Source organism: Manis javanica, chromosome 14 (assembly GCF_040802235.1).
Source record: "Manis javanica isolate MJ-LG chromosome 14, MJ_LKY, whole genome shotgun sequence".
NCBI lineage: Eukaryota > Metazoa > Chordata > Mammalia > Pholidota > Manidae > Manis > Manis javanica.
The window spans coordinates 28,380,694-28,400,656 of NC_133169.1; the positions used below are offsets into that span (position 1 = coordinate 28,380,694).

Consider the following 19,963-nt stretch of genomic DNA (forward strand, 5'->3'; position numbering starts at 1 on the left):
AAATGTAAACTAATAATCTAATAATGTATTAAAATAAGATATCACAATTTAGTAGTAAAGACTAGTGATTGATAAATGGGACAATGATTACTCTATTAGACACATTTTTTTAAAGTTATGGGGTCAACTATGAAGATAACCAACAATCAGAGTAACATATACCACAAATTTATTGTATGCATTGTAAAGGTATGCTACTTTACTATGCTTTAAAATAATCTTTTTTTAATTTCTAGTAAAATTTTCATTGGTTATAGTATACTTCAAGCAAATGTGATTTTTCATTGCAGTGAGAATGTGGAGGCAAATACAATTCCACATGTTCTTACCAAAAAACCACAGGAACGAATGTGTTTATTAATTCAAAATGTTTCATGTTTTGGAAAGATAGTAGTATATCATGTACTGTATGGTAGGTAATACCCCTCATCAGTATTCGGCAGTATTTTATAATTTGAAAAAGTAATATTTCTGCAATGAAAACTATGAATATTCATTTTAAGTGAAATAATAAACATTGCAAATAATCTCACAATTCAAGTCAGGTTCTGCCACCATATGAGTTGAGGGCTTTTGTATTTCAAGATTGCCGATGAAGGATTGTGGATGGAAACATTCTTTGTCACTGAGAGGAGCATGAGTCCTTTTCTGTTCTGTATTTGTTTTATGGACCAGGAGATTCTGAGGTTTATACACATTTCCTTAACTATATACGATAAATGGTGGTAGAAGTAGCATTATGATATCTGAATAGGTATAAAGGGGCAGAAAGTAGTTGTCCACTACTTTCCATGGACTGATTTCCACTCACTGCATGCACTTCCACTTGTCCTTCCACAAATATGTAGCCCACCAAAAAAAAACTGAGATTTTACTCCATGTTTTTGTACATTTTACAGTTTTAATTCTGAATATTCTTTATCATCACTGTCTTCTCAAAGATTTCTGGTACATATCCAGTGTTAACCCTGATCCCACAGCTAACACAGTGACATAACTTATGACTTTTTTCTCTCCACATAGAATATGAGAAGATACTGAAGACAGACTAGAAAAGTATATGACATAAAAAACTTCATCTGCTTTTAAAATGTATTTTTTTAACTCTGAAATAACAATGAAGCAAGGCCTTCCTGCTACATTTTTATATGAAATGTTGGCATTTAACAAAATATTCTGCAAAGAATAGGATAGAATTTACTTGAAAGTATGATCTGAAGAAATGATCAATGAATAGGTTTAATAATAAATATATTAGTCATTTTTATTAGTTATAAATACATAGTTTAAATGGAAAATGTCATGGTTAGCTTTGAAAAATAGCAGCTCCCACCATAGTCTCTTTTATTTCTTTCAGCTAGATATCTTGGTCTTTATCACTCTATTTCTATATAACATGCTCAATAGTTTTTTTCAGTTTCTGCTTTTATCTAATTATTTCCCACTCTGGAAGAGATGAATTAATGATTTTTTGCACTTATTCCAGTACTTTTGCCACCTACCATCATTTCAAAATAGTTTAAATATAATTTTGGTTAAATCAAAATTCAGGGCATATTTTGACTAAGTACAATTTGAAGATAAGCAAAATAGGAAACATGGTTATATTCATTCCCTGTATATTTTTTCTTGGTGATGGTGGTGATTTTGTATTCTGAGTTAGTAACTGTATTATTTTATTAATTGTTTAATTAGCTGTGTACTTAGTAATTCATCCTGAACTCTTTGGCAATTGTCTAATCTTCCTTCAAGATGTTGAGACAGATCAGGTACGCTAGAGATTTCATCTTCGTCTCTCTGAAGAAATCTGTAGCCTTCTGACCTGCATTAGGCGGCACTTCCTGACTTTCTGGGGATTGTCTTGGCCTCATAATTTGTTGCCTGTTTTCCGTTAAACCATCTGGTTTCCTGAACAGCACAATCCCTTCCTTGGTGTACTCATTCTTCTTGGTGGGAGTAAGCAGTTATGGGAAGAATATTTTTGGAGAAAATCCTGAAATATTTATCCTACTCTTACACAATAAGTTTTATAGTTTGGGCTGAATATAGAATTCTAGTTTGGAAATAATATTCCCTTAAAACCTTGAGGGCATTGTTCCATTGTCTTTTGGCTTGTAGTGTTGCTACTGAGAAATCTCAAGTAACACTTCCAGTGTGACCTACCCCTTGTCCTCTTCCCCCACCTTCTCCTTCCCTTTGATGTTCTGAATTTTCTGATGCCATTACACATGGCAACCATTCCCATTTGAAAACTACTACTTCTTTTCTGAGATTATTCCTAAATTATTACATTATCATTTTTTCAATTTTGCTGCATTTCCTTTTTATGGAAATTTCTTCTTTATAGAAATCTTATAATTCAGCTCTTAGAACTCCTGGACCATTTCTCTAATATTATCTTTTCTTTACTATTTTCCATGTTTGAATTTTTGCTCTACTTTTTTGAAAAACTTTATGACATGAACTTTTTCACTCCTGCTAACATAGTTTCAATTCCCAAAAGTTCTTTATTTTCTGAATGTTCCTTTAAAATATAGCCTTTTGCTCTTCTGTTTTATTCTTACAAAATCTTATCTTCCTAATAATATTAACTATAGCTTTTCAATATATAATTTCGCTAATATATATTTGACATATCATATAATTTTGCCATTTTAAGTATAAAATTCTAGTAAATTTACTAAGTTGTATGACCATCACCCTAAGTCAGTGTTAGAATACTTACGTCACCCCAGTAAGTTCCATCCCATTCCCTCCACCTTCCCCTACCTTCAGCAGTCACTCATTTAATTTCTGTCTATATATATTCACTTTTTTGTGAAATTTCCTATACATGGAATCATACAATATGTGGTATCCTGCATCTGCCTTCTTTCATTTAACAATAATTTTTTTTAGATTTATCCAAGTTGCAGCACATGTAGCAGCTTGTTTCTTTTTATTGCTGGTAGTATTCCACTGTATGGGTATACCACATTTTGTCTATTCACAAATTGATGGACATTTAAGTTGTTTCTAATTTTTTTAGCTATTATGAACAGTGCTAGGAGGATTCCTGTGCCAGTCTTTGTGTGGATATATTTTCATTTCTTTTGGGTAAATTCTTAGGGGTAGAAGTCTTTATGTTTTGAAATTTTCTTCTTCTTAATGATCTGTTTTGCCTGATTTGTCTCTTCTTCCTGTTTGCTTATTTTGGAGTCTCTATTTAATGCTATTTGTTAAAATAATGAATTTTTAGTTATCTCCTCATATTTAAGAGTAGGGTCTAGAAAGTTGATTGATAGCTCCACATAAAATTCTTTTTTGCTGTGAATTTCATGGTGATCTGGCTGAATTATTGAACTAAATGATCTCCCATGTCTGCATATTTAGGCTTTTTCACTTGGCTTAACCAGATTTCCTGGGGAAGGCTCTTCCAAGTTACCCAACCTACTGCTGAAGGATAAAGTGTACAGAATGTATCTTTTCACTTAGCCCCCTGAATTCATTGTGGTATTATTGCCCTCAATTGTGTCCGATGTCCCCAAGTCTACAGACTACCTGGATACTTTCTTCACAGAATCAGCCTCCAGTTTTTGCCAGTGTGGGCTGTGGGACAGTGTGTGAGCTGGCAGGGAGAATGGAGATCGGACAGCTATCTAAGCAACTGTCTGCCAGGTATTTTGGTTCTAATCATTGGATAAGTTTCCACTTCGAGAAATTTGGTGTCTTTCTTTAATTAAAGTAAGTGAAAATTGGCATTTGGGGCAAAGATAAATTATTTTAATTCTAACACCTGAGTTCTGTTAACCATCTGATATTTGAAAGAGATGGTGTAATGTATGAGCCAATTTTTTATTTCATTAGATCCACTAAGCTCTTATTCTGTGTTTTTATATGACCATGGAAAAAACAATGTTTTCCTCTTCACACAAAACTCAATGAATTTACTATGTTACTATGTAATTAATGCTCGTCTCTTTTTTAAAAAATAAAAAGATTAATGTAAGAGATATTAACTTTAATGTCACTTTTGCAATTTGTGAAACTATGATTGAAGGTAGATACTCTACATGTTATCTAAAACCTTTTGAATAGAGAAGCACATAGTATGCCAGTTCTTTTAACAGTGTCCAGGAAAGAGAAATCTTTCTTCAAGATGGACTTTCATTTTTTCATGTATCAGACTACAATTACTATATAACTCAACAATTTTATTTTTGCCTTATTTGCCAGGAAAGTAAAGTAAAATTCTGACACAGCTATGACAGTCAGTTCATGTTAGACTTAGGGTAACATTAATTTCTCTGCCCCCATCAATATATTTTATTGTAAAAAATCTTGATGGTCCTATTTTTATCTTTAATTGTTTAAATTACCTCAATTTATTTTCAATAAGCAGAATATAAACTTTAGATAAAAGTATGTATGCTAAAAGACGAATTCAACACAGTAAAACAGAAGATATCATCTTTACTTAACCCAGTTTCCTTTTATCTTCCCAAAGATGCATGCTTTTCATATTAACTAGAGGTTTGTGGATATATAAGCATTTCCTGAGGTGATCTTTATTTGTGATGGGAAGAGTTGACCAAAAATGTAATGTTAAATGCTCTTTGATGGCAGTACAAATACTCAATTATCCTTTCCTTACCTATACTTTAAACAGCATACAACAAAGTCCCTTAATAATATAAAATGACTGGCATGGGTATGGACTTGATCAAAGGCAAAATTTACTATGTTCAAATTCACAGACCCTGTATATAAGATACCGTAACACTCTGCTGTATGAAAATCTTCTGTTACCATGTTCAGATAAGTAATTATTAATTGCATAGGTGTGAAAACATTTGTCTTCTCTTAATCTTTAATCAAATAATTTTTTGGATCCAGTGTTCTTAAAATTTTAGGCATATCTGATCAAACTATCTTACATATTTAACTGTCTGGAATGTTTCCTGTCAGTCATTCTTGATTGTCTCTGACGTGGTATCGCTCTTTGTGGTGTGAACCACGGGGACAACAGTCAACAGTGAACTTGGGTTCAACAGCAGATACGACAGTAGAGTTTCCTTTAGGACTCCTGCAGCTGCGGTGAAACCACCGAAAAGCACCTCAGAAAAACAATTTCCTTCTGACCTCAACAATACTTATTTAAACATCAAACTATAAATTTTAACAAGGAAAAAAATCTACTCTATCACTCTTACACTCTCTTTTTAAAAAGCTCTTCCTTTCTGTACATGGATTCGTTGATTTTATCACAAGATGATTTAATGACTACATGGATAACTAAAATGCATATACTGATCTGAGTCTTATCGTTGAGTTAATTTTGCATACAGGGAAAGAGATGGCTAATGAAAATTTCTAGTAACTTTGAGATATATGAAGAAGAAAACTATTTCAAGAATATGAATTATAATTTATATTAATCTTGTAAGCATTTGTAGATAGTGTATCAAAAATTTTTATTCATATGATTCTAATTTAAAAGGTAATGATTTATTAAGGATATAAAAATTATTTAGAACTGCATATATGAGCAAATCAAAGTGCGGGTATGTTTTCAGCTGTATGCAACCATAAGAAATTTTGTTCCATGTTAATATACTGTAGCTTTCCTCTGGGAAGTTCTGGTACCACTACTAGAGTTTTTTCTTCACTTCAGAGTAGGATTTAATCTAGAGTTTGAGGAATGTGAGTTTCGTTGCTTACTAACCTTTGTTTTGCTTCCTTCAAAATGCTAATATATGGTTTTGGGGAGTATGTTAGAAAGCTAGATTGCATGCCCTGAGAACTTTTCTAATGTGTCAGAGGGATTCTTGGAATTAATTTGCTGCCTGACAATTTTCTAGATATGTGAAATCCTACATCTACAAAAGGCATTCAGAGCCCAAAGTTCCCAAATCATAGAATAGTCCTTAGCCAACAATATTCTGTAACCTTCTGACATAGTTTATTAAAACAAATAAGTTTTTTTGCTTCTGAGGATAGACACTCTGTATTCAGACAGCATTATTTTTCACTTTCTATGATATTTTTCAGAATCTGATTCCAAGAGCAGGAATGTCTGTATTCAATAAGGTTAAACATTAAAACTGGAATATTTTGATTATTTCCAAACCTCAGATGTAGTAAGTTTCTGAGACTCAGTCCTATAGATCCCAATGGGGACATCTCCAGTAGAAGAGCACAACTTCTGATAAAGTCTGGCATACGTTCTGATCCATAAGTCATCCTCAGTGATTTTCATCTGTAATATATATGAATTATTTACATGTTAAGTTTTTAAGAAATAAAAATCCAGTGGTTATTTTTTACTTTTTAAAGCAAGTTTATTTTGAAATCTCAAAGTGCTTATCCATATATTTAGATGTATTTATTGCACTGTACTTCAGCTTATCCTTGGGGTTTACCCAAACTTAAGAAAAGCAACTACTCACATTTTGGCAGCATGATATTGTATTAGCTCAACATTAGTGGACAACAGTCTCTGGTAATTGAAAGATGTAGGAAAACATGTGGAGACTTTTTTAATATGCTAGAGGCTGCTACCAGTATTTAGTGAACAGGTCTGCCAATGTTAAAAAATATGAACATGAGAAGAACACTCCAGCACAAAAAGGAGTTGTCTATCCAAGTGCAATAGTACCCATAGTGATAAAGATGTGTAGCAGATGAACACAGAGCTCACAACTAGGAGGCATAAATACTCTGCTAATCATAAATCTGAATTGTTAACAAGTCACTTCATTAAATCACTCTGACATGGTATTTCTATTCACAAAAGAGGAGCCAAATGGCATGATCGGTGTTTTCCCTGCAGCATGACATCTTGTGTCAGAAGCCATCAGTCTCAAATGCCAGCTAAAAAAAAACACTTGTTCTGAATTTCACATAGAATGACTATTTTCATGATTATTAATTTAAAATAATATTTTCCCTGAAAAATTTTAAGGAATTAAAACACCATAAGGTTATTCTTTGAGTAGTTATTAGAAAAAAAGTGACATGGGAGAGTCAGGCAAAGTACATTATAGATGGATTTCAAAATGGTCTATGAGAACAATTTTATATTCCAGAGATTATTCACTTACAGAACAAAGAAACCCTGATCCTGGTGTGGTATCCAGTCCCAACAGAAGTCTGGTGATAGAAATCATATAATCCTTTACAAATGACTGCAACATAAAAAAAATTGATTTCTAAAAGGTTACTTCACATAACACATCCTTAAGGCTACATAAGGAAACAAAAATCTGTCTTATCAGTGTCCTTAGCACACACTATAGTTAAACTGTCCATAAGGAAACATGGCTAATAATTATTCTCTAAAATATCCTTATATGCTTAAATTTTATGCATGTTATTAGACATGATAAAAACATCTGAACTCTTTAACAAAAAAGCTAGGAGCTGAAATAAGGGAATTATCAAAAACTTTTAAACACTAAAATTTGCAATTATATTTCAACTCTTCACTAATAGAACAAATTTAGTATCAAATATCTCTATCAGACTATTTTATGTGCTAACGTATATTTTGATTTGTTGCTAGAACACTACTCAATAGAGTATTAATGAACCTTCCAATTTTTTCAATTTATTTTTAGCACTAAGTGAAAAGAAAAACTTTCAACCAATACAAGCACATTTCACTATATATAAACAATTATTGAGTAAATTGAATGAAATGATGGCCTTGACTTTCATCTTCAAATGTTAAAAAGTGAAACTTTTATAGTGACTTTATAACATCTTGCTATACTGATGGACAGTGACTGTGATGGGGTATATGGTCGGGACTTGATAATATGGGTGAATGTGCTAACTGCAATGTTGCTCATGTGAAACCTTCGTAAGATTGTATATCAATGTTACCTTAATAAAAAAAATTTTTAAGTGAAACTTTTAAATAACCATCTACTTCATTTTCATTGCAAAAACTTTCAAAAGGTTATGCCTTTTAAATAAACCCACTAGATTACTGTGTTGATTACCCATTTATTTTACCAACAGCTAATATCAGAAAACTAAAGAACATATGGAAATTCATCCACTCCCTGTTTTCAGGCCAAAGAAATGGCGTTTGGTTTCTAAGGTGTGTTAGTCTCCTAGTAGTTCGGATATGAATTTATTGGGGTTCATGAAGAGTCGTGACATGCACTGTTCAAATTTATTTGTAAATCAGTGTGTACTACAGAAGGAAAATTTTAAAACAAATTCTCAGGCACTTAAAACTAATGTAAATGAAAAATAGAAAGTACTCACAGAAGAGAAAGAAAGTAAGCTGAAGATTTGGCAAATGACTATTATGAATTGTTTGAGAGTTAGATGTGGTAATATAGCTAATTTTTTTACCATATTTGTCACTAATTCATTTCTTGTTCAGAGGTCATTTGTCCTATGACTTCATCAGGTGCAGACAAGGAGCAGGAGTGAGCCGAAAAGATGGGGACAGCCCCACCAGTTATCACATTATTTGTGCATTAAAGCTCACATTATTCAAACACAGAATAATTATTTTGTTTCACTTAATATCAATTTAATTTTATTTTAGATAATACTTACTTTTTAATAATTGGCTTCCAGCTCTACAAAGATGGGAATTAATATAATTATTAAAAATATAAAAGTGGTCTGTGTTTCTAGTGGGAAGGAGAAAAGAGTCTATTGAGAAGAAATAACAAAGGACACCAGCATTCCAGCTTTTTTTCTTATGGTACTTTTAAAAAAAAGTACCAAGTATGGGATCATTTACCGCAGAGATGGGACTGGGAGGGACCTAACGAGGCACACATGGCATGGAGATGGGGGTTCACATTAACCACTGGATAGTTTATCTCTGGTCCCTTATTGCTCATCTATATATTGTGATGGATTATACTGGTTATATCACAGTTTTCTTTGGGAAAACAAATTAAATAATGTCTAAAATAGAATTATAGTAATAGTACAGCACTACACAATTGCAATCAGTAGTTCTTGAATACATAATGTAAACATTTAGCTTCAAGAAGATGGGCTTAAATCATTAACCAAACAAAGAGTTCAGTATATTTTAAGAATACAGAATACTCTTACATAATTTAAGATTTATGCATATAATTTCTAATATCTTATTTTAACCCATGCAAAGTACTCTTTATTTCTGAAAATCGGACCATTAAAATATGTCATTTGCTCTCAGGAAAGTTAAATAGCAGTTACTCCCTGGAAAATTATTGTTCTAGTTCATTCTTTTTGCAGTGGCTTCAGAAAATATATAACTTTGTAGATCTCTAAAGCAAAAAGGGTGAGTCAATGAACAGAAAAATTACCTATTGCTTTCCACTTCTCAGTTTCCCTTCTATTTACCTTATACATTAGACCCTGATCTAATGTACCCTGATCTACATCATTAGAACATGAGATTTTATTTAATATAAGATAGTATGGCTAAAAATTCTGAAAACACTGGTACATAATGGCATAAGCATTTGACAGCTATTGATATAAATTCCTCAGTTTCAACAATACTCTTCACACAATCCCTTCACTCCTTTCTCCTCTTTAGGAGATTGGAGGTATGAGTCTGTAGTAATGATTTCTGGGGTAGCAGTTGGAAGCCCTGCCTCCCGGAGTGCCCAGAATGTTCTGGAACCTTCGTGCAGGCAGCCGTGTTTGTTCTCCTTCACAGTGTTTGTTCTGCTCTCATCTGGCACAAGCAGACAGCTAGCAACATCGCTAGAAGCGTGCTTATGAGCATGATTAAGCCAAAGGCCAGTAGAAAACCTTTAACTATATTTGCATTAGTTTAACTAGGCAAACAGTATAGAAAAGGGTCCATGAATACATAATCAAAAAGAGTACAATCATAACAAAATGTTTGAATGCTTATTTGACACTAAAGTTATTGAACAATTTAAAGCTCTATGAATATCATCTGTGTCTTAATGAATTGGAAATATTTAGAAATGGTCTTATTATTTGAATCAAAGAATATGAAACACTGCTGCTGTTATTTCTGACAGAGTAAAAAAAGGTTAAAATACATTTGTATAAATAGCATTTCTCTGAATATCTTAGCTATGATAAGATGACAGTGTTAACTTGGGCATTCAAGAACAAACTAAATGGTTCTTAGTTGTAAAATCTTTTTTATGTTTATATAATGTAGGCAATAATTAGCAGATGTTTAAAATGTTCTTGGTTTATCAGTTTATTCATATCAGTTTTTATCTTACTTTGAAAAAATATTTATTATGAACAATGCTGTCTTTTTTTTAACCTAGTAATTTTTTTCTTAGCTTTTGTTTTTTAGTCTAGCAATATACTTAGAGTAATACGCATAATGTATTAAAATGTCATAATAAATGCTGTAGGACACTGGGACTAAAGAATGTTAAATATTATTTCATAGATTAATCTGAAAAATAATTTTTTTCTTACAAAATGTTTCATATTTATGTCATCAAACACATTAAATAAAATATTGAATTATTTTCAGGGCCAATATTAAGTTAACAGCTCCATGAGAAATACTCGATTATTATTTATTCTATAAAATATATTTAAAAATAATTTTTGAGAGATAAAAGTAAATATCTCATACCTGATATAGAAGTGTGTCCAACATACTGATGCTAAACACCCTCCCAGCCGCAAAAGGTAGTCGAAACATAAAGGCCAAATTAGAACCTCTTTCTCGTTCTTTCTGTTCAAGATTTGACATAGAAAAATTTATGAGCATTCTGTATTTTACACTTATCTGCTTAGTTAAATTGTGATATATATGTAAAGAAAATACATTCATTATATGGTTCATATCTAAAAATGTGTCATTATTTCACTTAAAATTGTATTTTTAAGGGAGAGCTTGAGAAAAGATGGTAGAGTAGGAAGGCAAGGTGGAAACCTCCTGCACATATGCACCAAGGAAGCAACTACAGCAAATGACCTGAAGACTGCAGAGCAGACCATCTACACCTGGGGAAGAAAAGAAGACCATACAGAGGAGGATAAAGTGGCAGAGCCACTTTCAATCAAGCTTGCCCTTCCCTGATCCCAGCCCACAAGCAAGGAGGGAGGGGAACGAAGTAGCGAGGTGATAAGCACTCAGGAACTCTGTACATCTGGCCCTGGAAATCTGTTAAGCAAACACAAGTCCACATTGCAATGGGCTTGGTGATTTATGGGGTTGGACACCAGGTAGAGTCAGAGCACTCTGGGAGGCTGAGACTCCTACCGCTTATGGAAGACAGGCATGCACTGTCAGTCCTGCTTAGACCCAACAAGCAAGCTGTAGAATGATTTAGGGCCGTGGAAAGGATGGCAGAAGGCCAGGTGTTGTTTGGATAGAGCTCTCTCAACAGGAGAAGGGCAGGTGAATGACTCTTCCCCAGCCCTCCTGCAGCCCAACTAGGTGGGCACTCACAGAAGGCTGGTCCCAAATGCTCCATTCCTTCAACTAATGTCTCAGCCCAGAGGCACTTCCTGTTCTCCCACCCGCATAGTACACTCAGCCCAGCATCAGCCAAAATTGTGGACCTGGCCCTCTCTCAGCCCAACTGCCGAGGTGCCTGCAGAAGCCAGGTCCAAATGCTCCTTCCTTCCCAGTGGTGACCTGGCCTACCATCCCTAACAGCACAGTAGCTCTGCCATTACTTCACAACAGGAAGAGGGCAGCATTGTCCACAATGATCCCTGAAGAAGCACTTGCACACAACTCACAAAGGGCCCACCAAGGTAAACAGTCAACTATTGTTGACCAAGATCAGCCACTTCTGGCAGAAAGTCAGAAAGGTGGCTCCTACCACAGCCCACCAACAGCAATTCTGTCTCCACTACTAAGGAAAACCAGGCACAGGTGAGCAAAGAGTCTTGAGCTTTCGGGCACCTCAGGACACCTTCATAAAGCTATAGCTCTCTAGACAAGAAGGCACACATATCTATTTAATACACAAAATGGAACACAGAAATCAGACAAAATGAGGAGGCAGTGAATATGTTCTAAATGAAACAACAGGAGATACTAAGAAGAGGGCTAAGTGAAACAGAGATCACCAATCTTCTTGATGAAGTTTTCAAAATAACAGTGATAAGTATGGCTCACTGACATGTGGAAAAGAATTGATGATTTCAGAAAGAACAAAACCCCCACAAACACATGGAGGCTAAACAACATGCTTCTAAGTAAACGTGGATCAATGAACAAATCAAAGAAGAAATCAAGCAATACATGGAGACAAATGGAAACAAAAATACAACACTTCAATATATACGGGATGCTGTGAAAGTGGTTCAAAGAAAGAAGTACATAGCAATACAGGACTACTTCAAGAAACAAGAAAAACCCAAATAAACAGTTTAAACTCACAACTGAGAAAAACTAGAAAAAGAACAAATGAAACCAAAAGTTAATAGGAGGGACATAATAAAAATCAGAGCAGAAATAAATAAAACAGAAAAGAATAAAACAATAGACAAAAGTCAATGGAGCCAAGAGCTGGTTCTTTGAAAGATAAATGAAATAGACAAGCCCGTATCCAGATTTATCAAGAAAAAAAAAGGTCACACAAACAAAGGAATCACAAATGAAAAAGGAATAGTTACAGCTGACACCATAGCCATACAAAGAATTATTAGAGAATTCTATGAAAAATTATGACAATAAATTGGACAATGTAGAGGAAATGCACAAGTTCCTAGAAAAGTATAACCTTCCAAGACTGACCCAGTAAGAAACACAAAATCTGGACAAACCAATTACCAGTAACAAAAGTCAAGGATCTGATGGTTTCACAGCTGAATTCTACTGAAGATTTGAAGGGTTATTATACTTCCTTCCTAAAGTATTCCAAAAAGGAGAGGAAGGAATACTTCCAAACTCTTTCTATGAAGCCAGCAGCACTCTTATATGAAAAACAAAGACACTGTACAAAAAAACAAGTAAATTATAGAACAATATCCCTAATAAACATAGATACAAAAATCTTCAACAGCATATTAGCAAACCAAATTCAAAAATACATCAAAAGGATCATCTATCTTGACAAAGTGGGATTAATTCCAGGTATTCAATGATGGTGCAATATTCATAAATCAATCATTGTGATACACCAGATTAACAAAAAGCAGGAGAAAAACCACACAATCATCTCAATAGATGCTGAGAAAGCACCTGACAAAATTCAACATCTCTTCATGGTAAAACCTCTCAACAAAATGGGTATAAAGGGAACAAATCTCAGCATGATAAAGGTCATATATACAAACCCACAGCTAACATCATATTCGATGGTGAAAAGCTGAAAGATTTCTCTCTAAAATCAGAAACAAGATTAGGATGTCCACTCTCATCACTTTTACTCAACAAAGTACTGGAAATCCTAGCCCCAGCAGTCAGACAAGATAAAGAAATAAAAGGTATCCAAATTGATGAGGAAAAAGTGAAACTGTCACTATTTGCAGATGACATGATACTATATATAAGCCCTAAACACTCAACAAAAAACCTATTGCAACTAATAATAGGATTCAGCAAAGTTGAGGGTTACAAAATGAATACACAGAAATCTGTTGCATTTCCATATACTAGCAATGATCTGGCAGAAAGAGAAATTGGGGAAACAACTCTTTTTACAATTGCATCAAAAAGAATAAATTCCTAGGAATAAACCTAATTAAGGAGGTAAAGACCTCTGAAAGCTATAAGACACTGAGGAGACAAATTAAAGAAGACAAAAATAATGGAAAACTATCACATTTTCGTGGATGGAAGATTATTGTCAAAATGGCCATCCTGCCCAATACAATTTATAGATTCAGTAAAATCCCTATCAAAATACCAATGGCATTTATCAATGAACTAAAACAAATAATCCTAAAATTAGTATGGAATCACAAAAGACCCCAAATAGCTAAAGCAATCCTGAGAAAGAAGAACAAAGCCGGGGCTATTATACTCCCTGACTTAAAGCTATACTACAAAGCTAGTATTCAAACCAGTATGGTATTGGCACAAGAACAGAGCCACAGATCAGTGGAATAGAATATAGTGCCCAGTTATAAACCACACATATACAGTCAATTAAAGCATGATAAAGGATCCGTGAATGTGCACTGGGGAAAATACAGTCTCTTCAACACATGGTGTTGGGAAAACTGGTCAGTTATACACAAGAGAATAACACTGGATTTCTGTCTATCCCTATATATAAGAGTAACTCAAAATGGATTAAAGACCTGAATGTAAGACTTGAAACCATAAAACTCTTAGAAGAAAACAGGCAAAAATCTCTTGAACATAAGCATGAGCAAATTTTTTTTGGACACATCTCCCCGGGCAACAGAAACAAAAGCTAAAATGAAGAAGTCAGACATCATACAAATTGTTGTTTTAGTTATGTGCAGCCATACTGTGCAGCCAAGGACACCATCAATAGAACCAAAAGGCAACCTGCAGTATGGGAGAATATATTAGCAAGTGATTTTTCTGATAAGGGGTTAACATCCAAAATATATAAAGAACTCATATGACTCAACATCAAAAAAACCCAAACAGTCCAATTAAAAAAGGGTAGAGGACCTGAACAGCCATTTTTCCAAAGAGACATACAGATGGCCAACAGGCCTAGAAAAACATGCTTCACATCACTAATCATCAGAAAAATGCAAATCAAAACCACAGTAAGATATCACCTCACACCGGTTAGAATGACTGCTCTCCAAAAGCCAAGAAATATCGAGTGTTGGAGAGGATGCAAAGGAAAGAGAAACATATAGACTGTTTGTGGGAATGTGAATTGGTGCATCCACTATGGAAAGCAGTATGGCATTTCCTCAGAAAACTAAAAATAGAAATACCATATGACTCAGTAATCCCACTTCTAAGAATTTATTCAAATAAAACAAAATCCCTGTTTTGAAAAGATAAATGCACCCCTGTGTTTACTGCCACATTATTTGTAATAGCCAAGATATGGAAGCAACTGAAGTGTCCATCAACAGATGAATGGATAAACAAGATGTGGAACAGATACCCACCAGAATATTATTCAGCCATAAAAAATAAGAAATCCTGCAATTTGCAACAAAATGGATGGACCTAGTGTGTATTATGCTAAGTGAGGTAATCCAGGTAGAGAAAGAGAAATACCAAGTGATTTCACATATTTGTGGAATCTAAAAACAAGGTAAAACAAAATGAACAGAATACCGGTAGACTCATAGACACAGAATTGCACAGTGGTTACCATCAGAGAGGGCTTGTGGTGGGTGGGTGGGTGGGAAGGGTGAGAGGGATAATGGAGCACACAAATCCCAGTGATAATATAGGTTGATGATGGGGATGGTAGTATAGCATGGAGAATATAGCCAATGGTTCTATCTTTTTATGTTGACAGATAGTAATTGCATTTAATAATGTGTTTAACTATTCAACTACTATGTTGATACTTGAAACCCATATAATATTGCAAACCAACTATACTTCAATGAAAAAAATACATAGTTATTGTTTCCTTTTAATTTACATAACCAGGTTTTCTTAATCAATTAATCTTTGTCTTTTGGTAGAAAAGTCGCGAGGCTGAATTAGAAGTGATTTTTTATTGTGACCTAAAATATTACTCAGTAAATTTGAAGAGGGTTAGTGATAAATAGAAAACTAAGACAAGGTCCACTATAAGTGAGAATCTGGAAGTGAAAAACAGAAACTCGGAGGACTTGAAGAAACATAAGCAGCTCTGTGTGTGGGCTACATGGAGAGGTCGGGGATGTCCAGTGACTGTACACGGGGCCCTGAACTCCCAGGATGCTGCAGAGGAAAGAGGTCCTACTAAGAATCACACTGGAAAACAATGGTATGTATTGGAACCCTCCCATAAAAGTGGGTTATATGATTCCTTACTTGAATCCATTTGAAGAACTTTTAATTTCATCTTTAAGTGCACTGAGGAGAAAATCAAGTGTTTTTAAAGAGGTAACTGATATGATCATATTTTTAGAGTTTTCACTCTAATGACAATATGGAAAGTGAACCGGGAATGGGGAGGTGACATGGGGAACTTGAGCAAGATAAACAGGATGTTAATACAGTAATTCTATTAAGATATTCTCTACTATTGTATTTGCAGACAGATCCTCAAATATATTTAGACATTATACAGCTCATTTGAGAGAAATTTTACTGATTTTAGTAGTAAAGTAGGGAAGATGAAGACGATATCCAAATTTCTGGAAAACTGGGTGGATAAAGACAACTTTCTTTAAAAAAGAAATGTGGAAGAAGAGTGTCTCACATTAAGAGTTAGACTTGAGTTTCAAGGTTAATGGAGAAGTCCAACTGTTAAAAATACAGACCCAACAGAGTATAACATACAGTGAACTAGAGCCTGGACTCTCTATAAACACACACAGGATCTAAGTCAAGTGTGGTCCTGTACTACTTGGATGAACTTGTACAAGTTACGTACACACTCCATTCCTCAGTTTCACTACTTGTAAGACAGGATATATGGTGTTTTCATCCCATCATGATCATAATAATTACACCAGATAAAACATCTACAAGTATTACATATAGTAAACAATTAATAAATACTTTTCTATTAATTTATTATTTGAATATGCCATTATACATCATATTATGAATTTCATTTTGCTTTCTTTCTTCGTGTTATACTACTTCCCAAGCTCTTACTGGACTGATCTAGTGTTTTCATTGAAGCTAGGTATTACCTATCCAAAGATAACTTTATCACCATATTTAAAGTAGGCCTTCCTCAGGTAATTTTGAATATAGCCTTGTTATGACCTTTATAGCTCTACTGAGGTCTACAATTCCTTGTTCATTTTTTTTATTTGTTAGTTGTCTGTATGAGCTTGACCAGAAGTTCCAGAAGAGCAGAAACCATGTTTTTGCTTTCTGTAACATAAACAATGCCTAATACTGCCTAGAACGCAGATGAATGATCCTTGCCATTTTATTGAACAAATGAATAAATTTATTCTACCTATAGTAGTTGCATACATCAAAATTTATTTAAAAGTTTAATTCTTATCACTGTCCTATTCAGGAAGCAAGAAGCAAACAATTTGAGGTTCACTCAAGAGGTCTCTCTTCTTACTTTGGTTCTTTAATTGAAATTGGAAGGTGTAAAGGACAGCTATGATTATGCCATACAAAGCTGTCTTCTTTGTTATTTCTTTTGACTGTTGCATTTTACACAATACAGTAATAGATATTCCTATGAATATTTCTTGTACAAACATATAATTCCTGGATCACGGAAAGATGGCAGCATGAGTAGTTCAGAGGAAATCTCCTCCCCAAAACATATATATTTATGAAAATACAATAAACAAAACTATTCCTAAAAGAGACACCAGTGGATGCAGTACAACAGCCAGGACACATCTACATCTGAGAGAACTCAGCATCACACAACGGGGGTAAGATACAAGCCATGGCCAGGTGGAAACCGAATGCTCCCCCACCCCAAAACCTGGCAGGAAGAAAGGAGTAGGAACGGGGAGGGAGTGAAAGCCCAGGACTGCTAAACAACCAGCTCTAGAAATCCGCACCCGGAACGCAGACACAAGGTACATGGGGTGCTGGATATTAGAGAAACGGAAAAGCAAAACCTGTGAGCAGGTCCCCGCAACTGGCGCCCCTGAGACAAAAGAAAAGTGAGTGCTTTCTGCAAGTCTTAAAGAGACAGGAAACCCCATAGCTGGATGAAATTGTCCCAGCAGCTGGTAATACTGGGGAAACATAGGCGCCCAAAACGGAGGCAGTGCAGCTCTGAAGCCTCTCACAGCACTAGGCAGCCTGCCAGTTGTTCCTCCAACTGGCGCAGACCCCGACACACAGGCCCAGTAGCAGGAGAGTGGCAGCACGTGCCAGGGACAGCAGCGCCAGAAGGAACCGAGAGCAGATCCATGCGCTGCAGGAGAGGCTTGTGCTAGCCAGCAGTGGTGCAACCGAACAGCACGGATGCGGCTCGCATGCAGCGGAGGCAGTGAAGCCAGAGCCCGGTAGAAGCCTGCATGGAAGAGGCCCGCGCGCACCTGCAGCAGAGCCAGAGGGAGCAGGCATGCTCCCAGAAGCTGACCGGAATCCCAGCCCAAAGCACAGCTACCTGCGCCAGACCCAAAGGCCACTGCTGCCACACAGATGCTGGGCAGGGTCGCTGCTAGCATGGAGGAGAGCACCTGGCATGCCTGCCACTCCCCGCAGGGCTCCGCGCTGCTCTGACAGAGACCCCGCCCACAGCAGCTTAGGGGACTAACCCGGTGGCTGCTCCAGGTGTGTGGGTAACCGTCACAGGCAGCAGAGAAGGGCAAGGCATCCAGCAAGCAGGAAAGGACTTTCTTCTCCCAGCTGACACACCCGCAACCTGCCTACAGCCACTGCTATCATCTGAAAAGGCAAAAAAATCTGGTCCAGTATAAGACAGTTACACCTGAGAGAGGATCTGCAGAGGCAGACATAACCAGTCTCCTGAAAAAGAATTCAAAATTAAAATCATAAACATGCTGACAGAGCTGCAGAGAAATAGGCAAGAGCAAAGGGATGAAGTCTGGAGGGAGATTACAGAAGTGAAACAAACTTTGGAAGGATTTATAAGCAGAATGGATAAGATGCAATAGGCCATTGATGGAATAGAAACCAGATACCAGGAACCCATAGAGGCTAATGCAGAGAGAGATAAAAGGATCTACAGGAATGAAACAATATTAAGAGAACTGTGTGAACAATCAAAAAGGAACAATATCTGCATTACAGGGGTAACAGAGGAAGAAGAGAGAGAAAAAGGGATACAAAGTGTCTTTGAAGAAATAATTGCTGAGAACTTTCCCAAACTGGGGGAGGAAATAGTTGCTCAGGCTACGGAGGCACACAGAACTCCTGAGATATGGGATCCAAAGAGGACAACACCAAGACACATAATAATTAAAATGGCAAAGATCAAGGACAGGGACAGAGTATTAAAGGCAGACACATAGAGCAAAAAGGTCACCTACAAAGGAAAACCCATCAGGCTATCATCAGACTTCTCAACAGAACCTTAAAGGCCAGAAGAGAATGGCATGATATATGTAATGCAATGAAACAGAAGGGCCTTGAACCAAGGATACTGGACCAGCATGATTATCATTTAAATATGAAGGAGGGATTAAACAGCTCCCAGGCAAACAAAAGTCAAGGGAATTTGCCTCCCACAAACCACCTCTACAGGGTATCTTAGAGGGACTGCTCTAGATGGGAGCACGCCTATAAAGAGCAAAGAAGAAAACACCCAACATATGAAGAATGGAGGAGGAGGAAAATGGAAAGAAATAATCATCAGACTGTGTTTATAACAGCTCAATAAGTGAGTGAGGTCAAACAGTAAGGTAGTAAACAAGCTAACCATGAACCTTTGGTAGCCACAAATCTAAAGCCTGCAATGGAAATAAGTACATATCTTTCAATAATCACCCTAAATGTAAATGGACTGAATGCACCAATCAAAAGACAAAGAGTAATAGAATGGATAAAAAAGCAAGACCCAGCTATACGCGGCTTACAAGAGACGCACCTTAAACCCAAAGACATGCACAGATTAAAAGTCAAGGGTTGGAGAAAGATATTTGATGCAAACAACAGAGAGAAAAAAGCAGGTGTTGCAATACTAGTATCAGACAAAATAAACTTCAAAATAAAGAAAGTAACAAGAGATAAAGAAGGACATTACATAATGATAAAGGGCTCAGTCCAACAAGTGGATATAACCATTATAAATATATATGCACCCAATATAGGAGCACCAACATACCTGAAACAAATACTAACAGAATTAAAGGAGGAAATAGAATGCAATGCATTCATGTTGGGAGTCTTTAACACACCACTCTCTCCAAAGGACAGATCCACCAGAAAGAAAATAAGTAAAAACACAGAGACACTGAACAACACGCTAGAACATATGGACCTTATAGATATCTACAG

The 19,963-nt window shown here is 35.6% G+C and overlaps 1 protein-coding gene across 6 annotated transcripts in view; it reads right to left on the reverse strand.

Moving 5' to 3' along the window:
* Positions 1-19,963, reverse strand: part of KCNT2 (potassium sodium-activated channel subfamily T member 2) — a 451,692-nt gene that overhangs the window by 42,799 nt on the left and 388,930 nt on the right. For 5 of the 6 annotated variants that reach the window (XM_073221980.1, XM_073221978.1, XM_073221982.1 and 2 more), the window contains 3 exons: positions 10,580-10,681; positions 7,083-7,166; positions 6,110-6,238 (listed from right to left, as the gene is read on the reverse strand). In XM_073221980.1, coding sequence (XP_073078081.1) covers positions 6,110-6,238; positions 7,083-7,166; positions 10,580-10,681 — 315 coding nt within the window. The remainder of the gene's footprint in view (positions 1-6,109; positions 6,239-7,082; positions 7,167-10,579; positions 10,682-19,963) is intronic. The other variant, XR_012125235.1, reaches the window with a different exon arrangement.